Below are 15,395 nucleotides of genomic sequence, written 5' to 3' on the forward strand. Positions count from 1 at the left end.
AATTTAAATTTTGATTCAAATCTTAAAAAGATATTGCTGAATAGGTGGGAAAATTATTAATAGAAATATAATTTATATTTATAAAGCTTTATTTCCAAGAACTTATTCAAAAACATTTATTTTTTTATCTTTCTAATTATTCAGAAAATTTTAATAAGCAATTCTTTTAAATTTTGCAAAGTAAAAATAAAAGTATTTTAAAATACTGGTAAGAGAAGGTAAATTTAGGAAAGATACTTTTACAAATTTAAATAAAATTTATTATCAATTTAAGCTTTAAAATAAACTTTTATGTTTATATGTTTTTAATTATGTGATAAAAAAGAAGTTTAGAGAAACTTTTGCTTGATCGATCAGTTATTAATATAGTTTGTGGAATCTACTTTTTTTACATATAAATCTTAATTAAGAGAAGAATATTAAAAAATCAATTAATTAAAAAGATAGAAAAAGAAGGTTTAATAAAATTCAAGATGAATTTGTAGGAATAAGAGAAAGCATAAACATTTGAATAAGAACTTGTTTTATAAAGGAGTAGCAATTCAAATAATGAATATAAAAGCAAAAAAATGGATAAAGATTCTTGTAATTATGACTAGATAAGTGAGGATATAAAATTACTAGATCATCTTTTGAATAAAAATGAACCCTATGTAGGCTAAAAAAATGAAGATAGCAGTAAATAAATCAATCGAATTTAAACTAAATCGCTTGATTAGCCAACAGGTTAGAATACATAGCCAACAGGTTTGTATATATAGCAAACAGGTTAGAATATATAGACCTAAGATAAATTTGAAAACTAGTAAGATGAAGAGGCAGATGTCACTTCTAATGGACTAATGGATGAACAAAAATAAGACAAAAAATAAATGAATTCAATCAAAAAGTTTAAATAGTTCAACAAAAAAACATTTAAAAAAACAGCCAAGCTCTAAAAAAGCATTTATGATATCCTGTTTAAAAGAAAATTATTCAGAATAATTTTATTGTTAGCAATTGAAGTTGTTGCTATAGGACTATTTATAGTTTTCTTTAATGGTTTAGGTTATAGTAGAGGTTAGATTTAAATTTAAGAAAGTGATCAAATAGAAATTCAATTAAATAGGTGTGTTATCAAAATTATTGACCATAATAAAAAAGATAAGAATGACTACCTTTCAAGAACATATCTACCTGCTTAGATTGACGGAAACATACTGATGGTCTATTCGTTTCCTACTCCATAGCCTTACTAAAAAAATTACTCATTTTCTGTAAACTCTCTCAAAATATTTTTATTGATTGATTTAATCTTTTTTAAATAAAATAAGTAATCAAACTCATAAAAGAGGTTTACACTTAATAATAATGCAAATTATAAATCATGTGAAATTGCATTTTATGTATACTAAAAGACTTAATTGAGTAGTTTAAAAAATCAATTGTTTAGATAAACAATGTGATATTTTAATCAATTCATCTAATATATCCTTTACATCATTAAGCATATAAGGACCTTAAGTCTACCTTAATTCACCAAGCATAATAGTATAAGTAAGTTGATCTTTAATAAATTTTGAATTTTATTTTATAGTTTTTTATTTAAAAAACTTATTTAGGACTTTTCATTTTTGACTTTCTAAGGAAATTTTGAAGTTAACAACTTCTAATTTTCAAAAGCTTCTGTAGAAACTTCGGAGGGTGATATAATTATACAATCTTTATAGAGTATTACTGCAACTGTATAGCTAACCAATAAATATTATTGTGTCTCAACATATTCTTCAACTCCTATATAGAATACTATTACTAGTAATCCAGCAAGCTGTACTCCTGGTAAAATATTTATGAATTTATAAATTCTTAAAATATTTTAAATAATAGTATTTCCCTACGGAACAACTGATTTTGATCCTAAAAACATGATAGCTGAGAGATGTATTTCAGGTTCAATTACTATTCCTTCTAATATAGGAGGAAATCAAAACCTCATAGCAAAGAATACATTTGGTAACCTTTTCATAAATGTACTTTAAAAAGTAGGGTAAGCAGCAGACTAGATCCTCAATGCATAGTATGTTTATGATCAAACTATTTATGGAAAGAATGGAGATTCAATATCATTTTCCAATAATTCATAGAGCAGATTGAATAGCTAGATGGAATCAGCAAGTAATCCAAATGTATATGATCCAATCTTTGTTATGAGGTTTGGTTCCTCATAAATAGAGTCTAATACTTACTAATAATGGCAAGTAATAATTTTATTTATTGAATAAAATTTTAAAAAGTTTATCATTTTTATTTAAAGATAACATACAATCCAGCTTATTCATACTTTAAACCTTATTGGTTAGGGGCATTGTCAGTAAATCTTCTTAATTCTTAAAAATATTAAGATTAATATTTTCTCGCACCAGGATTTTGTCCATATGTAAATTCATTGAGCTAAAAGAGACTTAATGCAGTTAAAGAATTGCTAAAATCATAGTTTAAATCATAGTAAAATTCTGCATATTTCATTTATTCTCTAGCTTGGTAATCTTCAATCAGCTTGCCACCAATCGAATTTACGTAAACTGATACATATAGTAGTTTAAGAGATATATCTCTTAGTGATAATTATGTGGACGATTGGATTGATTTTAATAAAAATAGTGATGGCAATATTTCTACAACTTATTTGAATGTATCATAAAGCGGTAATGTTTTATCTTTTTTGCAAATAAATAAATAACTATTATTTATACATATAGGAGCATTAGAAGCAGCAATAATAGTTAGCTTTATATTATCATCCATAGTAGGATTAATCCTAATGATCGCAATAGTTTACATAATAAATGTTAACTACATCTATTTACTCAATCACATATCTAACATAGATACCTATTCCTAGATTTTAAATAATCAATAAAATCAAAATGAAAAAGGAATAGATAGTAGTGAAGATCTTGAAGAACAAAAAGAAGAAGAATCTTCAGTATTTATTTAATTTATATTATTTTTAAAATTCAAACCATAAATTTTTATTTATCATAAAATAAAATAAATAGTAAATACCTGAATAAATTAAGTAAAATGAAGCTATAAAATTTGAGTACTCCATTAAAGGAATTTTTAAGTTGTTTTTTAATTTAATCTTATTATCTCCTCCTTTGAGCGCATATATTGATTAGGTTGTTTTAGTTTTTTAAAAAGCTAGATAGAATTCTGTCAGTGAATTTTATAAATTGCTCTTTAAAAAGGTCCAAATTAATGAAAAAGCTTCTGATGATATTATCCATAATTTAGAGAAAGATTCAATAGTAGGATCTGAGTTGAAAGGACTGTATGAAAAATACTGTTATCTAAATTAGGTGCTTGAAAGAAAATTAGATGATGAAGACAGTGTTATTTACCTATAAAAAAGAGGTTTTAAGATAATGAATAAATATGATGCTTTAATTCAGTCTTATTCTTATATTAAATATAATGGAAAAATAGCATCTATCTCTGATACTTAAAATAAAAATTCTTTATAGCTCTTTATAGAATCTTCATGCACTCTTACTAAATTTCCGAATGATACAATTGATTCAATATCGTTTGACTAATATTACAACGTAATTTTTTTACCAAATAAACAATATTAACATATTATCTTTATTTAGGATTTTTGTGAGATGAATCATATTGCTAAATAAACAATTAGCGAAGGTTAATTGTAAAGAGACTTTGGTGTTGAAACAAAATATGATCCATTATAAGTGATAGAGAGAGATCCAAACTACGATCTTAAAAAAAATAAGACGATGTATATTGTAGATAAAAATAGAGTTAATAATACCTTTAAGCTTCTACTTTCAAAGAATCTGAAAGGAAAATAATTTAAAACAGAGGAAATGGAAGAAGTTAAGAAAGAGTTATTTTCTCCAGATTTTTGGTGGTTTTATGATACTTTGACAGTTTTAGTTCACTTAGGATCAATTATTATTTTGGGATGTCCTTTTTTGATCCTGTTAATTTTTATAAGAATGCTTCAATCCAATTATTCTTCAGTTCCTATTTAGAGATTAATTTTCAGGTAAACTATTATTCTTGTCTTGTTATGAATTTAAAATTAAATATTTTTTATTTGAAAGCTAATAAATTATATTAGAAAAAGATTTAACTAAACTAAATGAATATAATTTTAATAAAAATAAGATATCATTTTTTTAATGCTTAATTTGTTAGTCAATAATAAATAATTTGTTTTTTATAAAAAGCTATGATATTATAGAAGAGCCCACATCTATCCCTTACAAACTAATGTCTGATACTGGTATAGTTATTGCATTTACTATTATCTCTCTTATTTTCTTAGGTCTTTCATCACTTGATTTAATTCATTATTATATCTTCATGACAATCCCTTAAGAGAGGCAATTTTAAAATTATAACTAATCAAGCAATATCAGAAAATATGCTTCAAAGATAATGTGGGTAATTATTCTGTTTGTTTTATATGGTGTTGGTGTGTATTTAAGTTTAATCGGCACATGGCTCATCTTAGGTGCTATTATTAATCCAAATGCATTCTTACCATATGCAACTTCAGCTGCTACTTTTCTTACTTTAGTTGCTAGAAAATATTAGTAAATTTTATTTCATATTTTCAAAAAAAAAAAATTCTCAAAAAATTTTTTGAAATTAAAAAAAGAATTCTAAAGCAGATATTAGATTAAGGAGTAAAACTTTTAACAGATTACTTAAAAGGATTAGCAGAGAAATAGTTTAAAGATATGTTAAAAAAATTAGATATTGGAGGTAAAATATATTAATTTATCCCAACAGATCAAGTAAAATCACTATGCTAAGAGGCAGCTAATTATGGTCTAATAGATCCAAAGCTCTCTGAAAATATATAAGATAATTTAGAGATTATGGTTAGAGATCCTGAGGCTGTTTCTCATCTTGGTAATGAGATGCTGCAGATTGCATAAGATCCTAAATAATATGCAATAAGTATTATGGGAAAATTAGAAGAAAAGGCAAAGTAATAGCTTGAATAATAAGTAAAATATTTAATATTATATATTTAATTTCATAAAACATTTCTATTTAGCTTAAATAATACCTACCTATCATGGCTCAGAGTCTAACTTAGCTAATTTTCACTATTTTAAGCCGTTAAAATACAAGAATGAAGACATAATTAGTAACTGTTCTATCAGACTTAAATTTAGAAATCTAAAACAAATTTAAAGAAAAAGTTGATAAGGATTTGACATAGAAACTAGAAATTTTTTCAGGACCTATCTTAAAATTATTATTTGAATTTTAATCATAAGACAACTAATCTAGGTAAGAAAAGATGGATGCCATTTTATAATAAGTAAGTTACTTAATATCAACTATGGTTTTGTAAAAATTCCCTTTCTCAAAAGAAAATTATATTTAAATTTAATCAGAAGATAAAAATTTGAAAAACCAAACGAATACTGAAAAAAAGAGTGGAGAAGTTTATGACTATAAACAACTATATCAAGAAAAACTTAAAAAATTAAATAAGCCTGAAGTTTAAATAAATTAGCAAACAGTCTAAAAAGCTTTACAAACTATGTTTAATGGAATATATAATATTTTTAATGAAGGCTAAAAATAAAATTTAGAAGTAAAAAAATAATTTACATTCTTTAATTTTATTTTTTTTTTTTATTTTATTAATTAATTTTAGGGAGTTTTAAAAGAATTCTTGAAAATTTTGTAGGAATTTTAATCTATGCCAGTTTATCCTAAATTAAAAGAAATATCTAAATTTACTAGCCTATTAAGCTTAGTAGTAGAGGTCTCTATTAATTATAAATAATTGTCAAGAAGTGACATTTTAAGAATGCTTAAAAAGTTTATTTATGACTCTTAGATAGAAGATAAATTTGATGTTTGTAAATTTAGTGTTATTGACTTTTGTGACTTCCTTCTTTTAATTATTAGCTCATTTAATTAAGAGTAGAAGACTCCTGATGTAAATCAAATGAGAGAAATATTTATTTCTATTTTTAAAGAAAGTCAAAATGCAGATAAAATTGATGTCAAAAAGCTGTCATCAATTGTTGTCTTCTTCATTTTAGGATTTAGAAGTAACTTACAAAATATACCAGTTGACGTGATTAAAGATATATTAGAATGGGTTAGAGAAACATGTAAAGATGATCTTAAGTTAATTACATTGATTAAATTTATATAGCTTGTTTTAGATAATAAAGAAAATAGTAAAGGAAATACATAATAAAAAAAGCTAGTACTAATATAAAATTTACTGTGTTTACTTGAGAAATTATTTAACAATAAGATAGGTTAAATAGAGAATATGCAGGTGGGTTCACAAAGAATTTATGGTGTATCAAAAGAATTTTAGAATTTCTTTTTAAAAATTATATTTTGTAAACATGGAAATTTTACAAATTAATCAGATTGGGAAAGTCTTACACAATTAAATCATTTTTAAATTATTTCTAAAAAAATGAGGATGTCCCCAGAAGATTTAATTGGTTTAATATAATTTATGCTCAACTAAAATACATTGCCATAATACTAAAGTTTTGTAAGAATGATTCTTAATTAATACAAGGTAATTAATTAATAATATTAATTAATTTTTTTAATTTCTTTAGAAAAAAATTATTGTTTGTTAAAATTGATTGTTTGATTTACTATTTCTAAATTTATTGATTAATTTTAATAATTAATGTAGATTTAAAGGAAAGCTTAAAAAATATTAAATCAACTTATTGTCTTTGTTTTGTCTACAGATGATTATGATCTTCACGAAGTTTTCATTGAATTAGATATTGAAGATAAAATAGAATTTTTTTTTCTAGAAAAAAATAAAAAAGAAAAATTAGGAAAGATAAATTTTGAAGATTTTAAAACGATTCTATAATTTTTAAGAGGAAAATATGACTTTGATCTATTTGAGTTACAAATTACCGAAATATTAAAAAAATACTTCCCTGAAAATACTTTTGAAAAAAATAAAAGTGCTAATATCATAAATTTTATCAAAAATATTAAATTTAAAAATTAAGCATTTTCTTACATGTTGAATAATATATAAATTGGATAAATCACATACTAATAAATTGCACAGCTGATTAAACATTTGTAAATTGGAGAAGAATAAGGAGTTGATAGCAAAACAGCAAACTTATTTGGAAAACTAATATCTTTGACAAATTTAAATAGTTTAAATTTAACTTCATCATCCTCTGTTTTCAAAGAATAAGTTTAAAACCTTGCCAACGTTATTAACCTAGACGAGAAAGTAGTATAGTCTTTTTTATAATTAGTATTTTGCCCAGATGATAAACTATTCGAGTAAATTATATTGATTTTTTTATTGGTAGAATAATATATTAACATTTTAAATATAGGTAATTTAATGATTGTTTTTAGATGCAAATAAGCGGCCTTAATTATAGTTAGTTTATAAACCATATTGTATTTAACGTGAAAGAAATAGATGATTACTAAAATTAACTTACCAAAATAAACTAAACACTTTTCTAAAATAAAATTCCTGTACCTTTACTTAAGAGTATAGTTGTAGACATGTAGATTCCATAAAATATGGAAACTGTTTAATTCTTGTTGCAGCTCACCAACTAAGAAATCCCTAAAAGCATTAACAGCTTTATCAAGTTTGTATTTAACTCTTAAATGAATTCAGAAAAAGAAGAATTTATTTCATTAATACTTTAAAGTTAAAATAATGTTACTGAAAAAAATTACTTAGGTGTTTCAGGATTAGTAAATATGTTTACAAACACTAAAAGCTCTGTCAAGCTTTAAATTCTTCTTCAATATTTAGCTGACTCTGACAATTAGTATATTTTATTAATAGCTTGTATGTTTTGCTATTTAGAGGGTAGAGCAGAAGGAATATTTATTAAAATAAATGACAACTAAAGCAATAATAAAACCAAATTATATCTTTCAATTGAGCAATACTTATCAAGATAATTAGAGATTAAAATAGAATTTTTTGAGGCATTCCAAGCAATTTTTTGTAGCAATATAAAATAATTTTCCTCAGCTCTTATAAAACTTTTTAGATAAATTGATTACCAAGAACAGAGATTTATAAAGGAATTCAGTTAATAAGGAATTAAAGCAAATTAAGTTGCTCCAGATGGAAAATCTAATACAAAAACATAGATATTTATGGAAATTGTAAAAAATAAAACAGAATTATCCTTTTTAGAAGTGTAAAAATAATAAGAAAATTTTGTAAATAACGTCACTGTTTCTGATAAAGAAGTTGAGCAATACCTCAACTTAAAAAGAGGTTAATCTATAAATACTTCCTTTTTTAGTAGAGAGCTCAATATCCCTCTTGACATTGTGGAATTGTTCTAGTATATTTATTAAATAAAAAGTGCTGAAGATTATTAATCTATAAATAAAACATTTGAAGAAATGAAAAACAGCTCATCAGTAATTTCAGTCTTGAAAAACATAAACTTAGAGTTAAAAGATCTTAAAAATTGCATAAAATTATTTTATAAAATGATTGAAATATAAGAAGTTCAATAGCTTTAAGAAGCATTTAATTTGCCTTCTACTGTGAATGTAGAAGCATTACAGAATCTTTTACTTCTCGATTAAGATTTTGATGATTTTGCAAATATTGAAGACAATAGAAAGTTATTATATAATTCTTTAAACTAAAATACAATAAATTAAAAGTTTGAAATAAAACCATATTGGTCTTCTTTTGTTTTATGCTTAACTAAAAATTTTGTTTTACTTGAAGCTTTTGCTAATAAAAACACTTTACTCCAGCTAGCAACTGGTAAAAACCCATAGTTAATATCTATTTTCTAAGGTTTTATAGGGTATAACATTTATTTCTTTATCAAGCTTTTACAAATTTGATATTTTTTTAAATAAAGGGTCATTTAGAAGAGAAGTTGTGAATTACCAATCGATAAAATATATTAGAGTATTTACTTGCTCTATCAGTAAGAAATTTTAGTTAAGAATAAAGAAAAATCAAAAAATTAAGATTATGAAGAATATTTTGAATCAGAAAATAAAAGTGCATCTGCTATCCAAATAGAAAAATCAAATAAATTTGAATATGCAATGTATTTACTATATAAAGAGCTTCAGTTAAGTCCAGTTTGGATTTTACTAATGTCTGGAGATGTTTGTGCTTGGGACGAATACATTTTAAGATATTACTACACTTACAAATTTGATACAAATTATTAAAATAATCCAGCAATATCTCTCATCTTAATTCTTCAACTAAGATAAACAGCAACTATTGTAAAAGAATTTATCTCCTACCTTGAGTATTACATACAAATATATAAGACGTATTCTGAGAAAGGTGAAACCTAAAAATTCATTGAGGTTGGAAAAAAAATTATTTAATACTTAGGATAATATTTATACAATTTAATTACCATAGATGCCCACAAGTAATTTAACAATTTAAACTAATTTATAACTTAAAATATTTTAATAAAAAATAAGAGTAACTGAGCTTGCATAGGCTTGTTAATTTCCTTAGGTTATATTACATCGTTTAGCAGAAGAAGAATTTAATACAATTACAGATGAAAAAGAGAAAGAGTAGTACTAAAAGGATGATATTAATAAATTATTTGAAAGAGCAGCTCGAATTTATAAGGATTAAATTAAGTATTTTAACTTTTTAAAATTCATTTAAATATTTTCAATACTAAAAATAGGAAGTAGAATTATTATGACTTTATTTATGATTTATATTTTAATGTTGATAAATTGTGCTTTAAATAACCTTAAAGTACTAAAAATGCAAATTAAACTACTCACTTCTCATAAAGTCTATAATAAGATGGAATTATCTAACTCCTTCTTATAAGCACATTGACATAGTTACAGGATAGTAGAAAGTTTTTATTTTCATTTAATGATAAAGGATGTGATCATTATAATTAAGTCAGCTATGAAATTGATTTTCTATTAACAACTTTTGATATCTTTTATTTTATGAAGTTGGATAATCCTAACTTTTAAAAATTCTACATGCATCCAATTATAGTAAATATTATTATTTATTTATTTATTTATTTACTTATTTACTTCTCAATTAAATCTTATAACACTTTGAATTATTAAAAAATAATTTTTGCTATTTATAAGTAATGATTTAAATAATATTTAGAAATAGACATAATTAAATTAAAGATTATGTATATAAACAAAATTTATTTTCTTTCTGATATATTTTGACATATTAAACGAAAAATAGTGAGTTTATAAAATTTTATTTGAAAAATGAATTTTAAAATTAAAAAACCTATAATTCAAATTAGTTTTTAATAATAAATAAATTTTTAAAAATCTAAATACGTAATTATGGGAACAATGAGAGAGAAATTTAAATTCGTTTTTATTTAAATAATAAAGGGCTTATGCTGTGGATTTAATTTAGATGGCTATGAGATATTATCTCATTCTCCTGTAAAGCCAATAGCTAATTCAGATTTTATTAAAGAACTTGAAAATCATGATGATAAAGAAAAATTAAAAATTTAATAAATTGAAAGTATATTTTAGGATTTTGGTTAGATAATTTAAAAAATAGCAAAAGAAGCTCCATCACTAATTCTTAAAAAACCTAATAATGAACCTAAAGAATAAAAGATAAAGAAATTTAGCTCAAACTTTTTCTCAATCTTAAACTATTCTGAATAACCTGATAAATGGAGATAATGTATGAATAGGCTAATAGAAGAGTTTGATTCTTTTATTGAGTAATCAAAATAATTTTAAATTTTTAAATAAACTTAAAACTTAAATTTATAAATAGATCATAATATACGACTGATCGTACAGAGAATTTTTTTTATTTAAATTCTCATAAATCAGATTAGTAAAAGGAATTTTATGGGTAATTAGGAGATAAAGTATCAAAAGAAGAAAAATCATATTTAGAGTTTGTAGAATCCCCTAACGCTCAAACTCTTTTGGGATTTTTTAAATAAGATTACGAGTGCTTATTTAACAATAGCATAATGATACAATACTATCAAGAAGTAATTTAAATGTTGGAGCAACATATTAATCTAAAGATTATTATTTAAAATAGGATCTAAAACTATTTGTAAACATACTTTAGCTATCAGGATCACTTTGGTCTTCGTTTGCTAAACATACTGATAAAGAAAAATTTACTATATAAATTTCTTAAGCCACCTAATTTATGAATAGCAATAAAAAATCTTTATTATAAATTGCTTCCTTGTTATTTGACGGAATTGATAATGATTTATCTACTATCTGTGAAAGCATGAACATAAGTCCAAAGCTGTTAAAAATTTTTTCTAAAGTTTTTTTGGATAAATACTATACTGAAATCTAGGATTTTGAAAACCTTCTGTCTCTAACTAAGTATTCTGAAACGAATAAAAAGTATTAATTAATATTTTACAAATTATAATTTATAATATTAATCATTTTACTATTTCAATTTAGGGTAATTAGGAATATAATACATATATATAGTGGTTAGCTTGACACAATGTTGGATATCACAAAATTCTCTCCTCTATTTCAATATTCACAATGTTATTAAATTTTTTATTAGATGCTTTACTCTTTTGATATAGTAAATAAATAAATTAATTTACATTTTTATAATCTTAAATAATAATTTTTTAAAATCAAAAGTGGAGTATTCTAAGCTAAAAAACTGATCCTTGTAAGATTAATATAACAGAATAAGTTTTTCTTTCACCAGATAGAGAGGAAAATAAATTTATGCTATAAAAAATTGTTTTCAAATTGTGTAAAGAGGTTATGAAAGAATAAGTAAAAAGAGCCAAAGATAATAATGATCAATCATTTGTAAAAAAATATTCTCACCTTCTTGAAGAAGGAAAAAATAAAGAAAAAAACGAATTTGTGATAGAAGCAATAAATTGCATTATTGATAATTCTTGGAAGTTCTTATTTAACTAAAAAGAAGAGTTGATAAAGTAAAATATTGATTGTATTTTACTTTATTTATTTATTTACTTATTAAAATTATTTTACAGCTAATTCATGAATTATACGTTCAATATATCTGAAAGCTAAGTTAAGCTTTTAAAGATTTTGTGCATATTTAAACCTAATTTACATTAATTGCAGCAGAAAGAAATCAACAAAGTTATTAAGGATCCACCTGTAAATATTTTTGATTTAATTCTCAATTTTTATAATAAATTATTTTTGGAAGATCGAAAATGGATTTGAGATTCTTTAGTAATTTGGACTTATTGAAAAAAATATAAGAAAAGAATATTTTGATTTAATACTTGGAATAACTAGTGATAGAGGATTTTTAGCTATAGATGCTCTAATACAACTTTAAGTAATTATATTAACTATATTAACATTATAGACACTAATTTGGGTTTATATTTAAAAAAGGATGCTGCACAATTTTTTGGAAAAAATAATCAGGAAGGTAGTAATTCAGAATAATTGAAAAAGAAATTTTAAAACATACAAACTAGTTTGATTCTAAGATCTTTATATCTATGGAAAAAAATGTCAGCAACAAACTTTAATCATGAGAAACTTAAATCTCCTGAAGTTTTAAAACCACTAGCATATACCATAACATTTTTAACTGCACATGTCATAGATTTATTAGAGTCAAAATCTAATGTATTGAATAATAATACTATTTCAGTTTCTTTAGATAACGAAGATATAAATTATAAAAATCTAATTGAACAATTCAATTCGTAAGTTTAAAAATTATTTTTGTTTATTTATTTATTTATTTATTTATTTATTTTTATAAATCAAATTTAAAATTAATTTTAAATTAAAAAGGTTTTTAAAGTATAAATCTTAAAATATGTCTTTTTTAGATGATTTAGAAGTTATTAAAGCTTCTGATAAAACTTCAGTAGCAAATATTTGTTTAAGTTTTAGCATTTTAAAAAATTTACCAGAATCCGATATTTCTTGTTTTATTTCAAGATTTTTCTCAACGGATATCTATGAAATAATTGGAAGCACGCACGCTGTCCCATAGTTTATGTTAAGCATCCTCGGATTTTTCATTTCAGGAATAAAATCTGAAAAGAAATTAGAGGACTACTTTCAAAACGCTGATGCTATAGAAAAAGAAAAAGAAAATAGATTTATTTTCTAATTATTATAATAAAATGGAAAATTCACTGAAACTTCAAAAAATTTTGCATAGTTTTTCTATCATTTTACTAAAATTATACTAATTTATTAATTATAGATTAGCTAAGAGGAAAAAAATAAATAACTACTTGAAGAATTTAAATAATTTTGCTAAAATTGTTTCAGCATAGTCACTGGAAAAGAAATGCCATAATTTATAATTAGTTCTATTAGTGCTTTAAGAAAAAAAAAATAAAAATAAGTTGATGTTATTGTGAAGGTAATATTTTAAGCTGATTTAAAGAAATTATTTCACTTAATTTAATTTAATATAGGATTTGATTATTTTTTTAGTGGAAGAGACTAACTTGAAAGACTATTTAGAAATAAAAAATGAAGATAAATAAATTAGTTAGCAATTTTATTTAATATTTAAAATGCTTTCTACTATATTTAATCGTCCTGTTATAAGTTTGTAAGATTAAACTGTAGTTTAAAATCTTAGCTTACTAATTCAAGTTTCTGGAGAGGAATTTATTAGTTAAGAGTAGGTATAAAGTTTGGTTGGGCTTCTTTAAGGAGATATTTCAAAAATATTTAATTTAATTAGCTAGTTTAATCTATTAAATTAGAATGATATGAAAACAATATAAGAATTTGTTACTATGACTTAAAAATTAGCAGTCTTTTCAAATCGTAGCTCTCTAGAACAAATTAAAGCAACTCCTTAATAAGTTATAGATGACTAAACAAAAGATATTCTAAAAAGGCTGAATGAAGGAAAAGTAATTAAAATTTCTTGATTTGTATTAAAATAATTTAAATAATTAATTTAGATAAGTATTTAGGATATTTTTAGATCTTTAGTAAACTAAGAAGGTTAAAATGGAATGATTAATATTGATACATTTTGTACTTTCTTGAATAGAATAGGTAAATTATAAATCCTCTTTAACTTTTTTTAGCATACTTCTTTAAAATAAAATACAAGGTATTACACTTAGTTAGCATAGAGCAAATGAAATTTTTGCAATAATCAAAAAGAAAAACATACTATCAAGCTAAAAAGAATAATTTTTATTAAGCGAAGATGAATTCGAAAGAGCCTTTGAATATGTTAATCTTAAAAAAATTAGTATGTCACTTGAGAAGTTAGGAATATCTGCTGCTTTGTTGGCATTATCTCTAGGCACATTAGTACTAATACTAGTTTTATTATTTGTGTTCATATTTTTAGGAATATAAGCATTCACTTTAGGTGGTACTTTTGGTGCTATCATAAATTCTATCATCCCAATGGCTGCAGCATCGGCTACAGCTGCATCATAAGATGATAAAACATAAAATTTGAACGAAAAAAGTATTAAAAATGTGGTAAAAGAGATAGAACAGATTTTAAATTCAAAATAGCTTTGATATATTTAATTTATGTATTAATCTAAAAGATTTTTTTTAATTAAAAAGTAAAAATTTATAAATCAAAAATATTTTTTCATTAAAGATATAATTTTATCATTTAAATAAATCATCTAAATATTTAGTAATATTAATGATTAACATAAGATGATCGATAAAATAAAAAACATTTTCTTTTAAAAAATGAATAATTCATATTACTTTTTGGCAATAAACCATCAAATATTTAAAAATAAAAACTTTAACTTTAATTTTAACTTATTATTTAGAAAACTTAATTATTATATGATGTCTTTTAAAATTCCTTACCATTACTAATTTATTGTGTTTGAGTTAATTTTTTAATCAGATTATTTTAAAGTAAATTTTTTATTTTAAATTAAATTAATGTAAAGATTGAAAAAATTTCAATTTATACTTAAATGCTTGATATCAAAATTTATATTTCACATCAAAAACAAATTTATGATTAAATATTTTTATAAATAAACAATCAAATTAAAAATAAAATATTAATATAATGATAGATTTCACAATCTATTAATATATAAATTAATTAATATTTAATTAAATAAAATAAGAAAAATAAAATTAATTAACATTAAATTTATATTTTATTATTTAATTTTTATAAAATAAAATTAAAATTATTTATTTTAAATTTAAAAGCAAACAAATATATATATAAATATATAATTATATAAAATTAAAAATTTAATTAATTTATTTATTTTTTTATTTATTTTAACATGTAGCTTCTCAGCTACAGAAAAAATTTGCTGCAAATAGCAATATAAAGCTTTATTTCCAAAACTGAAGATACTTATTCAAAAGAATTTATTTTTCTATCT

At 22.6% G+C, this 15,395-nt stretch overlaps 1 protein-coding gene across 1 annotated transcript; it reads left to right on the plus strand. All coding sequences in view use genetic code 6, as the record gives it.

The window, feature by feature from the left end:
* Positions 1–473: 473 nt before the first annotated feature.
* TTHERM_000028468 (phage head-tail adaptor family protein, putative) lies at positions 474–14,544 on the plus strand (the record flags this gene model as incomplete). The annotated part of the gene is made up of 29 exons (XM_012797089.1): positions 474–1,256; positions 1,314–1,385; positions 1,602–1,818; positions 1,867–2,237; positions 2,294–2,684; positions 2,739–2,965; positions 3,231–3,587; positions 3,636–4,048; positions 4,233–4,601; positions 4,667–5,021; positions 5,072–5,620; positions 5,684–6,577; positions 6,701–7,323; positions 7,380–8,843; positions 8,901–9,434; positions 9,490–9,657; positions 9,708–10,038; positions 10,408–10,754; positions 10,811–11,036; positions 11,090–11,412; positions 11,476–11,608; positions 11,671–11,978; positions 12,039–12,168; positions 12,221–12,355; positions 12,415–12,734; positions 12,826–13,408; positions 13,464–13,913; positions 13,965–14,061; positions 14,120–14,544. The coding sequence occupies 29 exons, from the start codon at positions 474–476 to the stop codon at positions 14,542–14,544; spliced, it is 11,595 nt and encodes a 3,864-aa protein (XP_012652543.1).
* Between the last annotated feature and the right edge of the window lie 851 nt (positions 14,545–15,395).

Source organism: Tetrahymena thermophila (assembly GCF_000189635.1).
Source record: "Tetrahymena thermophila SB210 genomic scaffold scf_8254667, whole genome shotgun sequence".
In the NCBI taxonomy this organism is placed as follows: Eukaryota; Ciliophora; class Oligohymenophorea; order Hymenostomatida; family Tetrahymenidae; genus Tetrahymena; species Tetrahymena thermophila.